This window comes from Condylura cristata, unplaced genomic scaffold, assembly GCF_000260355.1.
Source record: "Condylura cristata isolate star-nosed mole 26May11 unplaced genomic scaffold, ConCri1.0 scaffold00016, whole genome shotgun sequence".
Taxonomy (NCBI): domain Eukaryota; kingdom Metazoa; phylum Chordata; class Mammalia; order Eulipotyphla; family Talpidae; genus Condylura; species Condylura cristata.
The window spans coordinates 41,069,549-41,093,866 of NW_004567117.1; the positions used below are offsets into that span (position 1 = coordinate 41,069,549).

Sequence of the window (24,318 nt, forward strand, 5' to 3'; positions counted from 1 at the left end):
AGACGTTAGCGATTCCGGCCTAAAAGGGATGTCTGAGAAACACTGCACACTTTCCTCACCCAGACATGGCATGGGGCACACGCGAAAACACTCAGGCCTCCCACTACTGGTTATTTGAAAACACTGATTTCCTCTTTCCTTCATGACCTCGTTTTTTTCTCTTCCTCTCTTTTTCTCCCATTTCATCTTTTTCTCATTCTCCCTTTGACTGCTGGCTCTATGGGTAACTTGAGGGCCCCCAGGCTCTATTGTCCCTGAGGCTTCCACATGAGTGGCTCTGGCACATGTCCTGTCATTCTAGGCCAACTTATACTCCACTATAGATTTCTTTGAGAAACATCTCCCTCTATCCCAGCTGTGGTTGCCTAACTACCAGGGTCATTTGAAGAAATGCCTCGTAAAGTGACTTCATCATTGCACGAATGCTGTAAGGTGGTAACCCCACACACTCAGGCAGTATGTTTCACCTGCGGAAGCGGTACCACAGCCTGCCGGGACATCCTTGATGGCGTGTGACTGTCCTCCCCGAACTCCATTTCCTGGCTGCTTCTTTTTGCTCGTCCTGTGGCACGCTTCCCAGGCCCCTTCAGGGTGACTCATGCATGGGCTTCCTTTCCAGACTTTGGGCCCACAGATTAACGGGCTGTGTCTGTCCTATTCCAGTACCCTATAATATATTCTGTGCCCAAGACGAGTACCTAGTAGACCCTGGATGAGAACTGGTTAAATAAAAAAGTGGAATAAACAAAACTATTGAGCAGAGAGAGTCACCGCATGAAGGGTTTTGAATGGGTACCTTTATAAGTTTTATAATAGTTAACACTCTTCTTTGACTTTGAAGTCACGCCAAAATGTTCATGGAATTTCCCTTTGAAATAAAAGATTGTGACATTTTTCTCTTATCTCTTTGTATCCTGATTCATATCTCACCTGCCCAAGACATGCCACCATTATTGAGTTTAATTTGTAGACTGGTATGTGTATTAGTCTGTGTACCAGGTGCTAGGAGACACAGCAGCCTCCTAGACATGTTTATGGGCTGAGAGGAAATGTGAAGAGATTAAATATCTTAAGGATCCTAGCTTCGGGCACATTCAAGGAAAGTTACATGTGCCAAGGACTGGATTTGCATGGTGTTCCCTGGCAAGATTTTCAGTTGCTTGTATCGGCTGTCTCAAGCAATTCACGCGGTAGTTTGTGCAAACAAGCCAAGACTTAATCTCATTCTCCAGTAGATCAACTATCAAAGAGAAAGTATTTTCCTTTGTGATTTTTTTTTGTTTCAAATTTTATATTGATTTAATTGAATTCATTCTACAACTATGGACTCTAATTCATTTAGTCACTAATTGGTTAAAATTTAATTTCAGTGTGCTTGATGGATTTCAGTTCACATGGGAGACAAGTCTTTTCTCAAATTACTCGCCAACAAAAGAAGATGGGTTAGATCCCTTTATCTCTGTAATTTATGGAAGAGCTATTTTTAGTTTCCATTTTCAAGGGTAGAGGTTTTAAAGGGACACACGGATGCCGACATTGAGCCTGGAGTATAAAGGAGGGACAAACAGTCACCACGGACAGGAATATTTTATGTACTCTTGTAAATGCTGAATGGAAGGTCACTGGGTATAGGAGGGAGGGCCTAACTTAGATTAGATTTGTGAAGTTCTCTTTGAAAAGTGACATTTGTATCAAGATTCTGGCTGCCATTCCAGGTGGTGCAAATCTATAAGAAGTCATGAGAAAATAAGCTTAACTACTTTGCATAATTGAAAGGTCAATATATTGCAGCTTAGAGTTTAGGAAGCTCCTCGGGCTGTTAAACCACATTACCATCCACTTTGCGCCTTAATGCTGAACAAATGCTCTAAGGGTCAGGATTCTGAAATTCAAGTCTTCTCTGGGGTTTCTAGGGAGAAGCCTTCTTGTCTTTTCAGTCTCTGGCTCTGTACCTCCTTGCCTTGTAGATGCATCATTCCAATCTCCACCTCCATCTTCACAGGCCATTGTCCTAGAGTCTCTGAAATCTCACTCTCCTTTGTCATATGAGGATTTAGGCCCTCCCTAGTTTAGGAAGAGCTTAATTTGAGTTCTTTAACTTAATAAAAAATACAAAGACCCTTTTCAATTAAGATTATATATATATATATATGTGTGTGTGTGTGTGTGTGTGTGTGTGTGTGTGTATATATATATATATATATATATAAAGAGTTGGATATATTATTTTGGGGAATACATTTGATCATGGCAAGAATGGGGTGGAGAATACTGAAGAGGTGGGCAGTGGTGTGGCCAGCTCTTGTGGGGTTTTACAGGCAGTGTCATGGATGGAGAAAGTCTTTGAAAAGGTTCTGAGTAGTAAAGTAACTTGATTCACCTTATATTTAAAGAAAACTTTTCTGGAAGATGTTAGGAACAGACTGGAGAGGACCAAAGTGAAGTGGAAGAGATGAGAGCAGTGAAGAAGCTCTTCAAGTGTTTAGATGAGGGCCCTCCCTGGTGGCGCAGTGGGTTAAAGCAAAGCACTAAGAAGCTAAAGCCACTTCAGCATGAGTTTGAACCCCGCCCAGGAGGTGACCCAAAAGGCACGGCAGACCTCTCCTGACCTGCCTGCTGCTCCCCTCAGCAGTGTGCTTCGTCAATCTGCCTGTTCTGCTCCCCACTCTGTCTCTGGTGAATCCTCTCACCACCCCTGCACCTCTGGCCTGTACCCCAGTTCTGTATGCACAAGTAAATCTTTAAAAAAAGAAAGAGTTTAGATGAAAGACAATGGGGCTCTGAGCTAAGGCAGTCGGTGGGGAGATGATGAGAAATGGACAGGCCTGAGATGTGTTTTGGAGGAGGAAGCAGCAGCTCTTAACCAATTGCAAGAATATGCAGGAGCTGGAGAAGCCATTGACCAGTGTCATACTTGAGCAACAGGCCAATGGATGTCCTACTAACTGAGATGGGGAAGGCTGAAGACAAAAAACTGTTTGAGAGCGAGATCGGGATGGCAGACAATAAGGAAGATGCCTATGAGGTGTCAAGTAGACTTGGGCGTAAAGGAATCAAGGAGAAGTTCGAGCTGGAGATACACATTTGGGAGTACAAGTGGGAGGTGCAGGTGGGAGCTTCTGGAATGCAAGTGAGAAGGACCAAAACCCCTAGCATGAAGCAAGCTGGGTAAGGCAACTCTGGAGACCAAGAGGCTTCTCTTGGCTTTCATCGGCTTCCCAAGAGAACATCATGAGGGAGAGGTGGAGGGCAGTGAAGGAGAGCAAGAGTCAGAGGTGTGAGTTATTTTTAAACATCTATCTATTCATGCATACAAGAACTGAGGTACAGGCCAGGGGTTATTTTTAAACATCTATCTATTCATGCATACAAGAACTGGGGGGTGAGAGGATTCACCAGCAACAGAGCAAGGAGCAGAACAGGCAGATCGACTGAAACACTGCTAAGGGGAGCAGCGAGCAGGTCCGGAGAGGTCTGCTTCAGAGTGCTGCACTTCAACACATTGTGCCACCAGGGAGGGCCCAGAGGTCTGAGATTTTGGACAGTCACTTGTCCTGTGGCTTTTGTTCATTTGTTCTCTTCCTAACCAAGGTTATGAACACTAACACTTTTTAATAAAGGTATGCACAATAAGGGTTTTATTAATCTTTGCCTTTTCCTGCACCCATATTTAGGAAGAGTCAAACATGATGTCATGTTTCATTCCATTCAGCTATACATTCTAGATTCATTTTTCAGTTTTCAATCATCATGTATTGGCTCATAAAACAAGAGTTATATGACTATAAAAACTGGACATTAAAAAATTTAAACAATTGAATTACCCTCATGACCATAATATAAGTAGATAATTATGAATTGAATTTGATGAGATTTATTTAAGTTCAGGTCACAAATATTTTTTGAGCAAGTATGAATCATAAGGTAACAAATAGAAACCAACTAAAACAACTTTCAGAAAATAATTTGGTCTCTAGAATGAACTGTTCCATAGGTTTTTTGCTGTGATTACTTAAGTGTTGAAAAATTTCAACATAAAATGATTTTTTTCTTTGAGCTTATCTAATTTTCAATGTTATGAAAATTGGTGGACAGCCTTTAGTTTATTCTAGAATAACCTATTCTTATAAAAATGATCCTGGAGAAGTTACCACCACAAGCTAAATTTGGTAATAATATTCAAGTTCATCCGATGCTTGACCTTGTGGATAATTTCTAGAAAATTGAAGTAGTTGCAGTTAATAGAAATTAATAGAAAACATTTGTGAAGAGCAACTTAAGTGACAGAAAGTCAGAGAAAGAGGCAGAAGGAAGCTGGTGTCAGGGAGCTGCAGCTTTCAGACTTGGCTGCCTTGACTTGGGCTTAATGAGTTTAGGTGGCCATGTGGTGAGATTGGGTGGCTATATGCAAAGAATACTGCAGCCACTTTCATTTGTTAAAGGTCAAGTCCCTTGAATGTGCGTCCACTCTGTTATTTTCCTAAATTAAAAACGAACTTTTGGTGACTTATATCCTAGCCTCTCACCTCGCCTTGCTGTGAGAATTCCATTACTTGGGAATGTATTCCAGGCCTAGGAATGCGGAAAAGAACAAGTTTGACCTGTGTTTCTAAATTGGTCACTACTGAATTGCATTATAACACAATTGCAATTGTTTGGTACTTCCTAAGTTATGAAAACAGAAACTCCGTGTGCCATTTATATGGTATGAACTAAATTCAACGCAAGTCCATGTGTGAAACTTACCCAGCGTTTAAGGTAAAACAAAAGAATTCTCTCAAGAATGGGATTCTTATGAGTAGTGACTGATCTGATATTTTTAGAAGAATTTTTCTAAATCTTTGGCAGTCTTGGTTTTCAGGGTCTGGAGCAAAATCATGTGAAGGGAGATGGGAATTGGTTAGCCAATGTAAGATATTTGTTCTCTGATTCTCCACTCTGCAGTACTCCAGGGTTTCAAAGTCAAATTTGTTTCTGCCCATTTGTATTTGAGTACATACGAGTGAGTAAATATGAGTGATAAATGACTTGCTCTTTCTCGAAGGAAGTCAAGTCTCTGCTTGTTGCATGCTGGCTGTTCCCATTCATTTGTTCATCCCATATATGAGCTTCCTGCCTCTCCCCACTTGTTGACTGAAGACTGAGCAACTTTCATAGGAGTCTTCAGGCGGGGCTGTCCCAAGGCACCGAGGCTATTCTCAACATGATTCAATTTATTTTTCAAAATTACGACATTAATCTCATTGTACTCTGCAGTGGCATGTTTTTCTTTAAAAATAGATCTAAAATTCCTGTGGAAAAACTAAATGAGTGAAAATAGTCAAGCATGATTTGAAAACAAAGACATACTTTTGAGGGATGTGCCCTACCAAACATTGAAATAGATTTTTATTAAAAGCTTTAATTGACTGAAGATAAATGGACTGATGAATGAAAAAAAAAGTAGGTAGTTCAGACATAAAAAATTACACAGCTATATTTTGGCTTGCCATGAATTGGAATCACACATATTTAAGGGATAAGAGAGTTTTAGTAATAACAGGATAACTGATTAATTATAATTTTACTATTAGATATAAATAAATCTTTACACTTTTCAAAAATTATAGCTGGAAAGAAAACAAAAATTAGCAGAACAAGTGGATATTTAGGCGTTAGACCTCAGAGCACAGAAGAATTTTCTACATATAACAACAGTAGGAGAAATTAAATATTTAATTTTTTTATAAAAAGATTTATTTATTATTTAGTTATGATACAGAACTGGGTTCAGGCCAGGTGCAGGGGTGGTGAGAGGATTCACCAGAGACAGAATGGGGAGAACAGGCAGATTGATATAATACACTGGTAAGGGAAGCAGCAGGCAGGTGAGGAGAGACAGAATTATTACTGTTAAAATATCACTATACAAAAAAAATAAAAATCACTATGCAATGCTTTTTTGTGAAGTAATTCCTTAAATAATATTTTTGACTTCTTCTATGGAAATTGAGCTTTACAAGTTTTCCAATTCTAATCTGATTAGTTTTGTAATCTATATTTCTTAGAAAGTTGTCCATTTCATCTGGGGTTTCAGATATTCTCATAAAGGTCTGCGAAATAGGAAACTCCATTCCATAAATTACTTCTATTTCAATAGTTACCTTTCTATTAGTTTTTATTGTATCTATTTATGCTTTCTTATAATTTTCACAATCAAGTTTTCTAGTGATGTACATATTTTATAATTATTTCATTTTCTTCTTTTAAACAAATATTTTAAAATCGTTGTTCATTTTCATACAATATTTGATTTCTCCTCTCAGGTGCTGTCCCCCCAAATTTGCCACCACCAAGGTACCCATGAACTGTCACCATCCACTCCTATGCTCTTCCCTCTCATCTTGAGTACTTACCCCTACTACCTTGCTGGATGTCTCCAATTCAGAGTTTGCAACTTTTGTCTTTTTTCTTTCTTCTGATCTCTTATATGGTTCTATATCCCTCCTATATACATTTTGTAATTATTTTTCACATAAGCACTATTTCAGCAAACCATTATTCTCTCCTTTATTAATTTCTGTTTTTATTTTTCAGAATTTCCTTCCTTGTGGTTTCTTTTAGTATATGTTGTTATTTCTTATTTGGGAATTTATTGTACTGACTAAAGTGTGTAGTGCAATGAATTGTCCTCATTTTACAGCTTTAAGTGAATCTCATAGATTGAAGCATTCTCTATTGCCACTATTTTTAAACTTCTTTTGAAATATTTTTAGACTCATATAGAACCTGTTAAGGTGGCTCCCTGAGTATCTACCTACCCTTCACACAGCTTTTCCAGCTGGTGGTGTCTAAGTGTCAGGATCAAAACTAGAATATTTATATTGGTACAATACATTCAATGAACAGGTACATAATTTGAATTTTACCAGGTTTTAAATGCACTCGCTATTAAGTTTTGGTTTACAGTTCTATGAATTTTAGCCAGTGTAAAGATGTGTGTGACCCCCTACCCCACCATCATTAGGGCAGGCAACAGCCACATCCCCCTTAAAGTTACCACTCAGCTCATCCCTTTGGTCACCCCATCCCACAACTCCTAACCTATGTCAAGCACTCATCTTTTCTTTACTGTTATGACTGTGTTTTGAGGCAATCAAATCATAAGTTGAACAGTGTAGAATATAATGTTCGTTGTGAGCTTTCATTCATTCATACTTGTGCTCTGGAGATGTATACAAGTTGTGGAACTTATTAATAACTGATTCCTCTTTACTGTTCAGCATTGACTGCGTGTCTGGGTGAACCATACTTTATCTGTCTGTCCGCTGAAGGACATTTAGATAGTTTCAGCTTTTGGGCTGTTACAAATAAGACTTTGAATAAAATTCACACACAGGTTTTTATGTGAACATGTTATATTTTTCTAGGGTAAACACCCAGGAGTGAAGATTCTGGGTCATAGAGTAGGTGTAATCATACCTTTTGCAGGAATTGCTAAAGTGCTTTATACAGTGTGTGGAACACTTTGTATTCCCACCAGTGATGTATCAGAGATCCAGTTGGTCCACATCCTCATCAGCATGTATATTTTTTAATTCAGTATTTTTAAATTCAGCCAATCTGATAGGGGTGTGAGAGTATCTCATGGTGACTTTAATTTGTATTTAACTAGTGGTTAATGATGTCAAACATAATTTCATGTACTCACTGGCATCTGCATATCCTCAGTATTGAAAAGTTATTTTAGGTCTTTCGCACATTTTGGATAGGATATTTGTTTTTTTGTTGCAGAATTTAGGGTTTTTTACCTGATATACGGTTTCCAATTTCTTCCCTCCAGTATTGATTTCTCTTTAAGTTTGCTTACTTTTTCCTCTATATTTGAGAATAGGATGTACTGAAGTTCACTTTGGCTGACTTACTCTAGCTTTCTTTGGTAAGTGTTTACATGGTGTATTTTTGCCTTCCTTTTGTTCTTAAGTTATATGTGAAACATACTTGATGTGGATTTCTTAGAGCCGGCACATCGTTTGTCATTTTTTAAACCATTTGGACAATTTTGTCCTTTCAGTCATTTGTTTAGAACTTTTGTTTGTAATGTAATTATTGCTATATTATAATTTTTAGTTTGTTTTGTTTTCCTTTTCTTGATTTCTTCCAGATTGCTTGAATATATTTTATTACATTTTAATTTATCTATTGTTTCTGAGTATATATCTTTGTATAGAATTTTCCATTGAATGGTTGCTTTAGGGATTATAAATGTACATACTGTAGTTATGACAGGTTCTTTGTATTAATAGTTGACCACTGCAAGTGGAACAGAAAAATCCTTATTATTTAAATCCTGTTTATTCATCTCCTGCATACTTTGACATGGAAAGTTTTCAAGCATTATATTTTCTTTCTTATTTATTTATTTTACTTATTTATTTATGCCACGGCGGGGGGGCAATGAGAAGATTCACCAGAGACAGAGTGGGGAGCAGAACTGGTGGATCCACCAAAATATACTGCTGAAGAGAACAGCGGGAGAGACAGGGAAGCTCTGCTCTGCCCTGCGGGTCATTCCTGGCTGGGGATTGAACTCAGAGCATTAGTATTCTTTTCTAACATCCTGGGACATAGATGGCAGAACTTTTATTGATGTCTGATATGTCCTCTAAGGTCTGGTCATTTTTGTTTGCAGCCTATTATTTTCTTAAGATTAAAATATTTCTGTTGATTTCTCTTTAAGTTTTCTTACTCTTCTGACATTTTGGCAGTGCTATATACATTAGTGATTTTTTTTTTAAATTGACTAATGTAGCTGTTATTTCCAAAATTTTCATCCAGTGACATTTTTGATGACTGGATTTTCAATGTTAAGATTTCCTTTTCACTTTTTCTAATTTTCTATTTAATGTGGAAGTGTTTGAACTGTGTATTGGAGCATTTTAAAAATAGCTGTTTAAGAATCCCTGCTGGATAATTCCAACACCTGTATCATTTTGATGTTGAAATATACTGAATGTCTTTTTCATATGAATTGAGATTTCCCCCCCTTTTTTTTTGTGTGATGTGTAATTTTTGATTTGTGTCCAGGACATTTTGAGTGTGATACAATGACATGTTGACCTCTTATTTAGTAGGCCATCAGCACAGTTATGATCAGTCCATTATGATTTACTCCCTCCACTTTGTGGGCTGAAGTTTTAATGTTTGTTTAATTTTCAGTGTCTTTGCCTATCCCCACCTACCCTGCCTTTGAATTACCCCATGGCCAGTCGAAATCACATCATAATTAAACTCTTAGTGTTTGCTTTATTGATTTTAGAATAAGGGTGGTCTCGGGGCTCCAAAAGGATCCTTTGTCAGCCCGTTCTTTATGATCCTCTTCAAGTTCTAGCTGGGAGACAAGGGGGGTGCATCCTCTTTGCTGGTTATTGTATTCTTCATTTTTCTTCCTTCACAGTCATGACAGACTCTCTGGTCTCAAGTGAGGTGGGGCGGGTGTCTGCAGACTCCGCCAGCGGGTAGGGATAGACTCTTCTGGTTGTGTTTGCTTAGCGCAGTGTAAGGAAAGTCATCTGGTTTCACCCTAACTGCTTCTGCAGCAACCAGGTCAGTGGGGATGGTGAGCCATGTTGCTTCCATCACAATATCTGTCCGTAATAGGGTGTGTCTGTGGAAAGGTCTCTGTTCCCCAGAAAGGCGGCAATGAGTGGAAAGTGGTGCATTACAGAGGGGGTGAGGAAACAGTGCACTTGAGATGGAGGGAAGATATTTAGTGGCTGCTATGTGTGAAAGTTTGGAGATGGGAAGAGATAACCAAATAGGATTTAGGACACACAGTCTACATGTCGTGCTTTATAGACTTCTAAGAAGGGCACTTACATAGATGGAATGCGCTGCCTATTTTCTTTGAATATGATTTCTCACATTGACTGCGTTCTGATGGCCCCTCATTTTATTCTCAGTTTTATACCTTATTCATATTTAAGTTAAATATTTTAAATTATTATTTTAAAGGTATTGATCATAATACACTGAATTATGTATTTCTTTAATCCTGGGAGACTTGCCATCAGTTATATGTATTTAATATGTTCTTGTGTGTTTCATAGCCATAGTGCATATTTTTCTTCCTTAAAGACAAGATTCGCTGTATGTTACTGCCATCTATAACCATGAAATATGGGTGACCTAAGGGTTTGCATGGGTTAGGATATAGCATTGGAAAATAATAAGGAAACATTCTGAGCTGAAACGGCTTGTTTTTTGTTTCTTAAGAAGTTGTGTGGGGCTCTCTCTACTCCTCAAGAATAGGTGGGCTGTGACATTTGAGGTAGTAATTTCTTGTGGGCATATTCACTGGCAAGATAGTATCTAACTTGACTTCTGATATCTGACTACTCTGACTACTCTGCCATGTTTAAAGGTAGAGGTGGGAGGTGCTTCAGAAAGGTCTAGAAGGTCTCAGGAAGGAATCACAGTGAGAAAAGAACAACACAGTCTTCCTAGGATGCGGTCCAGTACTTTGTCACTTGAAAAAAGCACAGTCTAGTTCCAGACTTCTGATTCTGCAAAATGGAAAATTAGAGTTAAGTGTCTCTAATATTTCCTACAGCTCATCATTTATCCACCTGTTAATAAAAAAGTATTAACAAAAAAGTATGCTTATATCCCATACCACTGATTTTAATTACACTTAAAGTGGAGGTTTTTTTTTTTTAAATTACATTGCAAGTAGAAAATGAGGAACATAGTTTCAAAGTTCCCATTGAGAACCAGAAAAATGATATTTACAGATAAGAAAATAAAAGGGCATATAAGAGACGTAAACTAAATATAACATTTATATTTAATTTACCAGTAGAACTGACTAAGGGTTAAGTTAATGAATCAGAAGACTTAAAATATTGATTTTTTTAAAATGAAAGATAATATTGAAAAGAGGAGGTGGTGGAAGAATCCAGGAACTCAAATGGGACTAATTGTAGTTATTTGTGAAGTGAAATGTCAGAGGTAAAGGTGAGTTCTAATTTGCTTTGTAAGAAAATGGCATTGAATTTCATTTGTGAAGCCCCCATGTCCCCATCTGCTCATCCATATCTTAGAACAAAGAGTTAAATTGGAAAATTCACTAAGCATTAGTGATGACTTGACATTTTTCTGTTGGACCATGTTGACTTGATTGAAGTTCATTACATACGTAAGTAGAAACCAATAAAGCCTCAGTATTTGGAATTCTGATAGAAAACATTTTAGACGTTCCAATGATTACATCCACTTAGGGCTCTGAGAAGGCTACTACCAGTGTTTATTGGTAAGTGAAAGCTGAGACTATTCATTTCAAAAGGAAAAGAGGAACAAAGAAAGTGGAGGAAGATGAACGAGGAGAGAAGACAGGGTAAATATCCACATGTAAATAAGAAATATAGACTAATTGAATTCTTTTGTGTCCTGCCAACAGCAAAACAACAGAGATGACATCAAGAAATAAAAATAGACCTACCAAGCAAAGCATTTAGAATGAATTAACCATGACACAACATGTAATTAAGCCATGGAACTTGCTACTACAAGATTTTATTCAAATAGGTAACTTAGACAATTACAAAGATTAGATGTGGTAAATATAGTTTATATCAAAACTTCAATTTTGCAACTGCAAATTGAGAACAATTCAGAACAAACAAAACACCAAACAAAACACAAATGCTTTGAGATTTTGAATTCTCGCCTCATCACATCTTACTGTTCTTACTCTATAAAACATGCTTAATAAAGTCTTGTCTTCCAGAATAAGGCTGTCCATGATAGTATGATTCATTGAACCCACATTTCCTTTCTGTTTAGGTTGTAAGGATCACCATACTGACCAGTTACAACAGCTGGGGTATGGGCACCCCAAGTGCTGATGTCCATGGTGCTGAAACAATCTCTGTACCCTGGGAAATAGTGAAGAAGGTCGTGCCCTCTTTTTACTATGCTATGTTGTAACCTGGACTTCATGGTCCACCATTTCAAGTGCACTTTCATTGACACAGGTAAATTTGCATTCATCTCACCTGTATCTGTAGTTCAAAACCCAACTACTCATTTTCTCTGCCCTGCTCTTTGATTTTAGGCTGCTGCTCCTGCAGAAAAGTCACCTAAACATGTTACTCAGCTCGTCTACACATCACTTAACTTCTTGCTACAGGTGGTTGCCTGACCTTTCTATTTCAATGTTGTTCTTATTCTTTACATGTCGGAATTTCCCAGGGACTTTCCTAATATAATTTTTGTTCTTGTTCTAGACTCTTCGTGCTCTAGATCTTTTGCTCTTCTTCTTTAGAGAATCTCAGTCATGGTTGAAAAAAAAACCACCTATGCTGTATAGCCCCCAAATTAGCACATATATCACCAATCATTTTTTTATATCAGACTTGAATTTCCAATTACTTTTTTCCAACTGTGAGACCTGTGGTCATCTCATATTCATTTTATCTCAAACTAAGCACATAACTTCCTCTCTCTGTCATGCTTATCCTTACACTGTCAATGTTACCATCATCCACCCAGGAAGCAGAGCTTAAAGTGCCTCCTCTTTGGTAGGTACTTGGTAGCTGTTCCCTGACCCCTACTGGGTATGACATCTCATGAGATTTAACTCATGCTATTCTCTGCACTTGGAATGCTTTCAATTTTCATTTTCCAGGATCCAGATCAAATGACAACTCATTTGTGATGCCTACTTTAGACTCACCCTTCCAATTAATTATTTCTTCCTCCCAGCTCTCATTGGCCCTATTTTTCTGTCATAACATGCATTTTACCCTAGGCTGTTTTGTTAATTCAATAACATTCATTAAGATTGAATACAATATCAGAAGCTATAGCACAAGCTATAGCACACATAGGGAGATACATAGGAGTAATTTTTGTTCTGGTCTGAAGGAAGGTCTGTCTTCCAATGATGGGCACCCACATGTTGAATTTGATTAATTTTTTAATCTTAAAAAAAAAGAAAAGAAAAGAAGTTTTTTTTTTTTTTTTATGTAGCTGGAGAACTACCACAACTAAAATCTTTCTGTGGTTGACAGTCATGACCTGAAAACTATGTGGAAACTTATCCTTTTGCTTACAGAATTATATAAGGTTGACTGTGAGACCATAGTACTTGCTCAGCAGGGTTTCATCAGACTTATAAACTACTCTCAGGTATGAAGAACACCCAATTTTAGAGCATAGAAAAAACTAGATGGTTTTCGTTTTTCTCCCAGCCTCCTGTTAAGGAAGCTAAATATTTTCACTCATTTTATATTATGTCTTTAACGAGAAGTTATGGCTAGAGGTGAATTTGCAGATCCTGAAAGGAGACTTTACTTCAGATAAATATGTTAGTGATGGAAAATTCAATAGCAAAAATACTAAAGACATATTTTGGTTCTCTGACGGTTTGGTCATCTCCCCAGAGTGCCATTTTACAATTGCTAATTTATTTGAGGCAAGGAACCCACCAGAGAATGACTACGCATGGATGTCCATGGGTACTATGGGGGAAAAGAAGCACAGAAGAATGCCTATTATTCGTCTGATCACAAGGATGAGATTAACATAAGAACTGTTTAAGTGCTATGTTCCAAAGATGGGGATCAGTGGACCTCAGACAGCTGGCAATGAAGTTTAAACCGAGTATGGAAGGGACTGTCTTCCCATTTCCTCATGGGACCTAGTGAAGATGCTGGTATCTATGGGGGCACCAGGAAATGGTGTTCTTGGAAGGGATTAGGGTATCTTAAGGGGCAGGAAGCATGGCAAGAGACCCTCCAGGGCACTGGAAGACATTGGCACCAAGACAGAGGGAGACATGGAAGGTCTCTGTGGTGTTTGAAGACAGGTGATGACAAACTTGTTTCCCTGGGAACTCACACACCATAGCAGGCTTCAGTTCTTGTAAGTAAGTGTGAGCGAGAGACAGCAAAATTTAGGTTATTATGGCTCATGTGACCTCACTGTGCTGATGAACTGCTAAAACCTATGGCAACAGGGGTCATCAAGGATGGCCAGGAGGAAGAATTGAAATGACATGTCAGTTCCCAGGGATGAGTTTCCTTCTCTGACTTATGACACGTTGGGATTGGTTAATTCTAAACAAACTGTTGCAAACACAGTAGTGGGAGGATTGTCTGCGCTCCAGTGGAGAGGAAAACAATGGTGAGAGGAGCTTTAATGATGGCTGACTCTTGGGAATGCTAGAAGATTATCCAGTTTGTGTGTCACTCAGCTCCTTCTCCTCTTACTTACTGACAATTTTGCCACTTCAAAGTACTTCATCTTTACACGTGGTGGACAGTAGGAAGGATGTGGGATTAAAAATATTTCATCCCTCTCTGGCCAATTTCTCTGCAATCAAATAAGAGAACAAGAAACCCATTTGTAAGCTTCTATTTTTTTTTCCATATTAACAACACCATTCTCCACCAGAAAACTGACTGCAATTGTTAGATATAAATTAAATTTCTGGGATTATTTGTGACTTTGTGTTGTTCCACTATTATGCTGCCCAGCACTTCATGAAAGAGGATGAGTACCCGATTTTGGATCAGCTAGAGGGAAAGAAAAAAAGTTGAACAAAATTGAAAAGTAACTATGAGGTGATAAGATCTTTATAATTCCAAAAGGTTTTGGCGATAGAGGACTCAGTCATTTGGGTCCGCCTTGTCTTTACTTTGGAAACAATCTGCCTTGAAGAATCAGGCTTACAGTCCTTTCTGTGTCCAGCAGGTGCAGGGGTGCCATAGAGAACCACTCGGGAATGTGGCATGATCTGCAGGTGAAGATATTATTGACAATGGGCTTTAAGCTACGGTCCTTATACCTGGCCACTTTTCAAGGGGCAAACACACTTGAGTGAATTCTAGCTTGTTCATAGCAGGGAGGGTCTGGGTGTTGCTGATGTGGTTTTCCATCACCAGATCAGAAGGGTGGAGATGGGGCTGGCAGGTTGACAAGAATGAACCTGAGAATGAACTAACACTGAGTTTCAGCACCTATCTGAAGCCGCGTAGATCTGGGAAGCATCTAGAGAAACTGGGTGAGATTACTAACACAACAGATACGTCTCTGGAAAATTCCAAGCCAGAGAAAACTGGGGAGATAGAGAAGGGGAGGGCTGGAGAGCAATCTAAAGAGAAGCTAGTGAAAACAGTCTGGAGTCCACATGAATATCTGAGTTTGAGGGATGATGTAAATACTGTATTAAATTCTATTTCAGGTCCTTATACAGGGCATATTTACAAGGATTAGGTGGAAAGAAACTAGACTACAAAGCAGTGGCAAATCACAAGAAAATCATGCACCAAACTCCCATTTATTGCTGGCTTTCTTTGGTTGACTGGGGTTCCTATCACAGACAGGCTGGGTGATTTCAGACAGGCTGATGATACTGTTGACCTCCTGATGTTTGGTTGTGAGGGTACATGAGAACCACTGGCAATGGAAAGAACAGAGAGGGACAAATAACTCTTCAAACCTGACTCACCTACAAACTGAATGAACCCATAATGACCGCCTTAGTCAGGTACCATTTTGAAACTTGGTGCAAAGATTAAATGCTTATAAGCTTCTGTAGGGACAGTGTTTGTTCTGAGTCACAGGGAAACCATCCCAGAAGCCAGGTCTCCCCATCAGTAAGCAGATGCTTGGGTGGGGTGTAGTGCCTACAGCAGTCTTCAAACCTAATTCAAAGTTTTTGGGAAAAAACCTGCTGAAAACGCTTGTCGTGTTTCCTTAGAGCGTGGTAACTGAGGTCACCTCACTTCTTCGTGTGGTGTCCCCTAAGTGAATGGGGAAAGGCACTGAGTGCTTTTCAGAGCTGTGTGGAAACATTTTCTCTGTGAGTGAGAACAGGTCACCTGTTCGCTTTGGCACAGCAAATGAGATTCTCGTTGCTGTTTCCGTGAGTCAGAAGTGGGGGTGCGATGCGCTACAGAGGTCCCTGTCCAGTGGGCTGCTCCTGTGTCTGCTGCTGTGATGAGAGGTGAGAGCATGATGGAGTCTGGAGAAGGATGTAGAAGATGGATCTTGAGGACATACAGAGCTCCAGATTGCATGTTGGAGGGACTTCTCTTCTGCTCTTCTGTGGAGCGAGCCTGCCACCACCAGTAAAACCATGTAGGTTTGGGGGAATCGTGGGTCCCCCATTCTCGCTGGGCACTTCCTGAGGCTTTTTGATTTTTTAAAATTAACTTAAAAAGCATCAACTCTAACTTGGCTATATACTAGTTCCCTCAATGTCTTCTACAGTTTAGCAAATAAAACCCCGCCAGCATCTCTGAAGCCTCTCTCCGCACTGGAGGTGGAGAGGGAAGGGCGGCCTTCAGTCATTTCCTCCCCTGGTTTGTCCCCTCTGGGACTGTCTTTCCAAGGGCAAGTTGCAGGGATCGACATGGCGGTCAGGGGTATTCTCCCACACACGTTCCTCTGTTCTAGACGTCCTGCTAATAACTGTGGGCTGGGGGCCGAGCCGTTGAGGAGACGAGGGTATGTTCTGTGATTTGTGAGGCAGGAATACTTGTGTATCTTAAGGTAGTGGGAAGTGATTGGCTACATCCCGGGGTGGAGCCCGAGGACATAGGTTCAGGGGGAGCGCATCCCAGTGACACCCCCAGGATTGAGGCATTCTGGGGATGTGGAACTTGCCCTGACAGCCCCAACAAACCACCAGCAGCTGGTCACCCAGTCTTTCCCTCCCCACCTCCCTGCTGTCTGCTTCTCTTCTTACCATGAACACTGCACTTTTATTTATTTTTTTAATTAAATTTATTTGTTTATATATCTTTTACGTACAGGCCAGAGGTGCAGGGGCGGTGAGAGGATTCACCAGAGACAGGGTGGGGAGCAGAACAGGCAGACTGACTGAGCCCACCGCTAAGGGGAGTCAGGAGCGGTCTGCCGCGCCGCGTGGGTCAGCTCCAGCAAGCAGGGATCGAACTCATGCGGAGGTGGCTTTTGCTCCTTAGTGCAGTGCTTTAACCCGCTGCGCCACCAGGGAGGGCCCCTCTTGTTCATTTTTAAACAGTGTTTACACTCCCCCCTCAGGCTGGTCCCCACAGAATTTCCTCCCTGCACCATCACCCACAGTCCCCTGTGGTGCCTCCCTCTCTCCTTCCCTCCTTCTCTCCCCTCCCCCTCCCCTGCAGGATGTCCCTGGTTTATAATTGTTTTCTTTTGTTTTGCAACAGGGATGGAGCTAGAAGGGATGGTGCTCAGTGAAATAAGTTAGGGGGAAAAAAAGATATATCAGATGGCCTCACTCACAGGAGGGATATAGGGGAACCAAATAAGACATAGAGGGAAAATACTAACAATACAAAACACAGCTTTTATTCCCAACTGCCCACGGTCCCTGGAACTCTCTGGTTCCTCCTAGGATAAAAAAAGCCAGGGAGGAGCCACTGTGTTATTGGAGGGCCTGCCCCATCGCACACAAGGGACAGTGGTAGTGAAGTGTCAGGTTCCAGGAGGCAAAATGTGGGGTAATTGTGGCTGAATTGATCCAGTTTTGCATGGGACAGAGCACGCGCGCGCGTGTGTGTGTGTATAGGGGGGAGCAGGGAGAAGGAGGTTGGGGGAGACTAAGCCGATTACACCAAACACCATGAGATGCTTACGCAGAATTTCCACATTCTACATGAAAATCTGATATAATTGACCTGAGTTCTTATTTTATGGAGGGGAAAGGGTGACTCAGAAAAATCAAGTGGCTCGCTCAGTAGCATGGCCCGGAGACTCGCTCGGCTGGCATTTCTCCCCGACGAGTCCTGTGTCCTCCATGATTTAGTTCACGCGGGATCCAAGTCGCGGGGCGTCAAAATGACGGTCCCGCCTGCCCTGGAAGGCGCTGTCTCCCCCCGCCCCCACCCTGGCCCCCTCTCTCTGTAAGTGCTTCTCACTTACAGAAACAGCGACTCTTGGCTGCTTTTCCTTCTGCTTTGCCTGTCTTGCCTCTTGCCTCGCCGTCCAGACATCCGAATTTCGTGCGAACGCTGATCTTCTCGCTTTTTATTTTTAGAGGCGCCCTTACTCCTCACTCCCCACCCGGCCCTAATGTTCCATTAGAGGTGGGTCATAAGTCTTGTTCAACTCAATATTCAATATTTAAATCATTACAACCAAGAGCAGATTATCCACAGATGAGCTAAAAGAGAGGTCTGATTCTGATGTGCATTTCACGTGTAATGTTGGTTTTCTCCAGAGTTACATTTTCCCCTTGCTTTTTGTTGTTCTGTGTTTGGTGTTTCCATCATAAAGTGTTCCTGTGATAGAGGCACATCGCGCCGGTGTGTCAATCCATTTAAACACATGTACATCTCACAGGACATTTCCCTCAGAGAACTTCAAGAACCAGGAAACCCATTTTAGCGTGAGATATTAAATGAAGGCAGGGGTCCTATGGGCATGATATAGAAAGTCCAGTCAGAGACGCTGTGTGAACCAAAACCTTACCTGTTCTGTCATGAAAGAGTCAGCTCACCTAGTCCCTTCCTCTAAACAACAGCCTGCAAGTTCCAAGCCAGGGTGGAGTTTCCTGCCAGCCTGCTCTCCATCACTGCTTTCTCCCACACCATTTGCACCGATCCTCCTCAGTGGTGCTTAAATTTTGCACCTGGACTAGAGTCCTGGCAGCTGAGGCTGCGTTCCTCAATGCATCCTGGATCTGCAGGAGTAGGACTCCAACAATGATGACAAAAGTCAGTGACTGAATCTGAAAAGCCTATCTCTCCATGAGTAAAATTACCAGTTGTACCAAGAACTCTCTACTGCTCTGTGGATATCAAATGAAATAAAATGCCAATCTAAAATTTGATTCATTCGGGAATTTCTATGTGGACAACTTTGAATTGGCTCTGTAGCTAATCCCTATATATTGCTTTCAATTTGCTCTCTAAAGGGCCTGAGTGTAATTCCCTTTAATGACATTATTTAAAACTACCACGGTCATCACAAAGGGAAACAGGGAGTGTCTGAGTCAGAGGCTTTATATTTCAGAGTAATGCAAGGAACTCTCTCAGACTCACCCAGCCTGCTGCTAACTTCCTCTATGAAGAGAGTAAGGTAAATATTTCCAAAGTCCACAACTTAAAGTTTGGCCAGACACTTTGATGAGAGAAAGAGGGAAAAATGAATGAATCATGACAGTTTTTTTGTACCTGAGAGTGTGAACTCATCAAAGGCTGTGAGATTTGTTGTCGGTCCTGTTCTTAGCATCTCTGTCCTCTAGCCTATGACTGACTTGTTATGGTGTCCTGGGGAGAGAAGCATTTCCCTTCTAGCAGGAGGAAAGAGCTGGACATTTCTTGTGCCCTTTCGGGAGTGAATTTTAACAGCTTTTGGAGAATGGTGTCCAAATCTGGATTTTTGTATTTCCAGTGCTCTTATTGAAGGCATTAGGGACTGAAATATGTTAATTTTCGGGATTTGAATTTTACTCTTTTTATTATGTAACTAGGAGCTTATGTGATTAGGGAGTTTATCAAAATCAAGAGCCATGTTTTTAAAAGATTTGCAAATATTTCTATAAAGGAGAAACTGGCATTACATTTGACTTAGGTGATAAGAATAAAAATTAAGCATGCTCAACAGTAGTTTTTCTTTCTTCCACAGGTATACTTTAATTCACATCTATACTATATATAATACAGGAGGTTTTTTTTTTTCCAATAATGTACCATGAAACGTGATTCTCTTCCCTTGTAGAGAAAATTATTTTAGGATTAAAATATTTGATTAAGTATTTAAAGCACATAATTTGTTAATTAGGTATAGTGAGTTTAGACTCATGAACTCATCTAATAATAAGCACATTTTATCAAGTGTGTTTGTACCTGCTTTGCATTATACTTAATGAAAATATTTAATGGAAGTTAAATGACTTTAGCAAGAACATATCTATTTTTTATTTTGAAGGAAGGGATAATAAGAAAATTCTCAAGTTCAAAAATACAAGTTAGCATAGAGGTTCCAGGCTTCTGTGAAACTTTAGATTCTGAAATCTTGAGTTCCGGATTTAAAATATTCATGATTAGTTGATTTGTGTTAACTTGATAAGTAACTTGTGCTACTTGTCTCTATATGAATATTACACATAAGAAAATGGTATATTTTTATTGAAATAAAAAGTTAATTTAAAGTCAAGTTCTTTTATGATTTGAAAATAATTTTCCTTCACTGCTCTATTTGGACAAAGGCATACTTCCTTACTTTCTGTAGCTTATGTCATTTATTTTCCTTTGTGTTTGTTTTTATTTAAGACCCTAATCAAGGGTGCTTGTTTTTCTTTGAGTGTAGTTTCTTTTGTTGTTATTGTTGCTGTTGTTGGCATTTATTTTGTTGATAAAGTTTCTGTGAAAATTAATTATAGGAGAAAAGAATATCATAGATATGATACGGTGTTTCCATTTGCTCATCTGTGGGTTGATGAAATCTTGGGGTAGAAAATAAGTCATTCAATCTCAAATATTTTGTGTATTTTCCAATGGGGGTTTAATCTGTCTGTCAGATGAGAAGGGAAGATCTTGTGTTCATTCCTGGATTCACCAGGGCGCTAGTCTAGAAAAGGATAATAAACACACTTATGTGAAGTGTTAAATACTGTTTCGTATTTATTCTCAAAGTGCAGGAACACGTCTGTACAAGAATGCTTACGGATCTATGATCTAGTGCCATTTAGAGCCATTTATCATTTTAAAAGTCATCACTTGAGAATTTATATTGGTCTACGAAGAGTTTGGCTCATGTTTCTCTGTAATCATTATCTCACATGGCTTCTCTGCCATAGAATTCACCTAAACTGTAAAAATATGTACTGGACTGCCTCTTTGCTGAACAAATTCCTCTGTAGCTTATTTTCTTTTCAAGACATTGATAGTTTTGTGTAAGTCATCAGGGTGATTAAAAAATGAGAAAATGAAAACTATGATTATTAATTCTATTATTTTGAAAATTATTTTTAAAAAGTCTTTTAAAAATGTGAAAACTTTCCCCCACCAAGGGGTAAGATAGTAAGATGTCAATTTATAAGGCTACAAAAAGAGTTGAGATTTCACAATGTGCTGAAAAGTATGTTTTCGGTTTGGGGACATAACACGATGTATTATTGTATTTTAGTCATGTCAATTGCACTAGGCAACCGCCCCACCCACAGGGGTCATTTCAAACCTTCTAGGTCTTATTTGAATCTAATACACATTATGTCAGTATATTTAGTTCACAATCTTCTGTGTACTATAATTCTCAAATTATTGTAAATGCTTGGAAAGGGTTATGGTGATTTTGCTTATGAAATGATTTTACTTTCCTAAAAATGACTATAATTTCATTTTCTATGATTTTTAGCAATCAACACGAAGCCTTGAAAACTGGAGAAAACCTAGCATACAGTAGTTTCCTAAAACGAAGAAATTCGTTTAAAAAAACTGTTTCTTCTTAAATTGCAGATGATTTAGAAAGCAAGGGTGAATAGATTGTCTACTGTTACGATATTTATTTTACTGGAAACTACTTTTATTCTGTTTCAACTTAACCTCTGGGGCGATTTGAGAAGGAGTCACAGTAATACAATAATAGCACGTAGTGATCGTCTGGGAGCATCTAGGGAAAGTCATGGTATAAACAGGTAGTGACCGGACGCACCAATATGTTCACTTAGGAATTGGAAACGGGACTCTCAAGGCCAGTAAAGACAGAATGCTCTGTCAAGAGGCAGGAACTGCTGCAGGTCCTGGTGTGAGCACTAGCTAGCGAGACCCGGAACATAAAGAACATTAATGCAAAAAAAAAAAAAAAAAGTATATTGCGATAATGATGCAAGAGAGTTGTAGGGTTTTGGCACAAGGATCCTAGGTCAAAGGACCTTCTCCTTTTAGTCCTAAATGACTCGATGCTCTGTCCAAGGCTGAAGAAACGAAACTTCAAATCGAAAGCCAAAGCATAGAAAATGTAAGCTCCACAGAGAATGGCCCGGGAACTCGTCTTGTCTTCCTGTTCCGTAGGCTGAGCTCCATTTCACAATGGCCTCCCTTGCTGCAGCAAATGCAGAATTTTGCTTCAACCTGTTCAGGGAGATGGATAATAACCAAGGCACCGGCAACGTGTTCTTCTCCTCGCTGAGCATCTTCACCGCCCTGGCCATGATTCGGCTGGGCGCGCGAGGTGACTGTGCCTCTCAGATCGATAAGGTCAGTCTCAGTTGCGCCGCCTCCCAAAGCTTCCACAATTCATCCTCAGGAATGCTGTTTCTCTTTTTCCAAGAGAGTTTTGACTGCAGTGGGGTAACATAAAAAGCCATTGCAACGAGCCCCTCTGGCTGTGTGACCAACGGCCACTTGCTTTTGAGCTTACAGGGCCTCAGAGCCGGGAGAAGGCAGGAGGAGCTGAGTGGCAGATTGCATGCTTGTCCTTAGCACAAATTTCCCAGCCCAGCTGCATCAGCGTCAGCTGGAGAACTTGTTAGACCTGCACATGCTTGGGCTCCACCCCAGACCCACCGGATCCGACACTATGCAGAAGCCCAGCTGTCTGTGTTTAATGGACTTTCACTAAATGCAAGTTTGAGATCCACTGACTGTGTAAATATGGATGAGAAGGAAGAACCAGGAAAGGATGCTCAGGAAATCTTAGTTTAAGCACCAGTGACCAGGGTACAGATGACATAATGGTACAGTCCAGATGCTGGCAGCCCATCTGAATGCTGTCAGTGTCAGCATCGCCACCTTTAGAAAGTGTTTATTAACCCACCGTGTAGGCAACAGCCACGCATGTGCAACAGCCATGCATGTAGGCAACCACCATGCATGTAGGCAACTGTCATGCATGTATTCTTACCGAGAACGAAACTGTCAAGGTTTCCTTCTCTTAGGAACTTGCCATTGACTTGGCAATAGATACCGATAGTGTTATCCTGAGAGAGGAATGAAATGTGCTGGCTTAATTTTTGCACAGAGAATCCTCGGCAAGTCTTAGGTGTGAAGGTCTGGAGCCTTAAGTTTAAAACCTCTTAACAGGTCCTCCCTGGTGGCGCAGCCAGTAAAGCACAGTAGTAAGAAGCGAAAGCCACCTCAGCATGAGTTTGATCCCCACCTGCCCCTGAGGTGACCCACATGGCGCAGCAGACCTCTCCTGACCCACCTGCTGCTCCCCTCAGCAGTCTGCCTGTTCTGCTCCCCACTCTGATGAATCCTGTCACCACCCCTGCACCTCTGGCCTGTACCCCAGTTCTGTATGAATACATAAATCTTTTTAAAAACAAACAAATGGAGGTACTAGTAACGGACTTGACCAGTAATTGCATCTCCAGCCAAATGATTCTTGATCCCTTCTCCCCACCCCCACTCTCCATGAGCAAGGTGGCTCAGCTATAGCATGGGTGGTTAGTCTTTTGGCAGAAATTCCAACCAATGAGAGAGTCTTGGTTGCCAGTAAAATAGCAGTAGGACAAGCCCACATCATCTGGGAGTTGTTTCGCTCATTCACACCATTGCCTGGAGATGGGTGTGTCCCTGGCTGCCCCGGCTTGGGGTCCATCTCATCTGGGGAGCTCAGGAGTTTTGAAGGGACTATCATGTGCGCTATGCTATATCACTCAGGACTAGAGCAGTCATTTGAGCTTCAGAACCTAGAGGCATAAGGACTTGAGGAAATTCAGAGCAAGGATGATAGAAAAATTGCAACAATGTCTCTGGCATAGCAGCAATTTGTTGTCACCAGCTTTTGAGAATCATATGGAAAAGGTAAAACCTTTTTGCTGGATCCTAACTTATCTCTCTCGAGCCCAAAGCTTATATGCAGACCTTTCCATGTGTCAATACCTACTTCTCCGTTTTATTTTGGTGCCTGTGAAATTAGCCCTAACCTTTACTCCCACTTGATCGGACAGTTTTCATCTTTTATTTTGCTCTTTTTGATCCTTGTCCAGGCTTCATCAATGAGTAATTACGACATTTCTCCAGAATGATCAGACTCAAATTATTAAACACATGTCACTTTGTGGTCAACGATCTATGAGTCACCGGCTTATGTTACTTCCTCATATGAACCACCTGTGCACACTGTATCCCTGCCCTGCACACAGCCTCCCTGCCCTCACACAGCCTCCCTGCCCTGCACACTGTATCCCTGCTCTGCACACTGCATCATAGCACACCGCCTTGCACACTACACTCCTGCCCTGAACACTGCACCCCTGTCCTCCTACTCTGCACACTGCACCCCTGTCCTCCCTGCCCTGCACACTGCACCCCTGTCCTCCCTGCCCTGCACACTGCACCCCTGTCCTCCTACTCTGCACACTGCACCCCTGTCCTCCCT

At 40.5% G+C, this 24,318-nt stretch overlaps 1 protein-coding gene across 2 annotated transcripts in view; it reads left to right on the plus strand.

The window, feature by feature from the left end:
• Window positions 1-22,022: 22,022 nt before the first annotated feature.
• The window catches only part of SERPINB7 (serpin peptidase inhibitor, clade B (ovalbumin), member 7), a 22,525-nt gene continuing 20,229 nt past the window's right edge, over window positions 22,023-24,318 (plus strand). For both annotated transcript variants that reach the window (XM_004683956.2, XM_004683957.2), the window contains exon 1: window positions 22,023-22,190. In XM_004683956.2, the coding sequence (XP_004684013.1) occupies window positions 22,023-22,190 (168 nt within the window). The remainder of the gene's footprint in view (window positions 22,191-24,318) is intronic.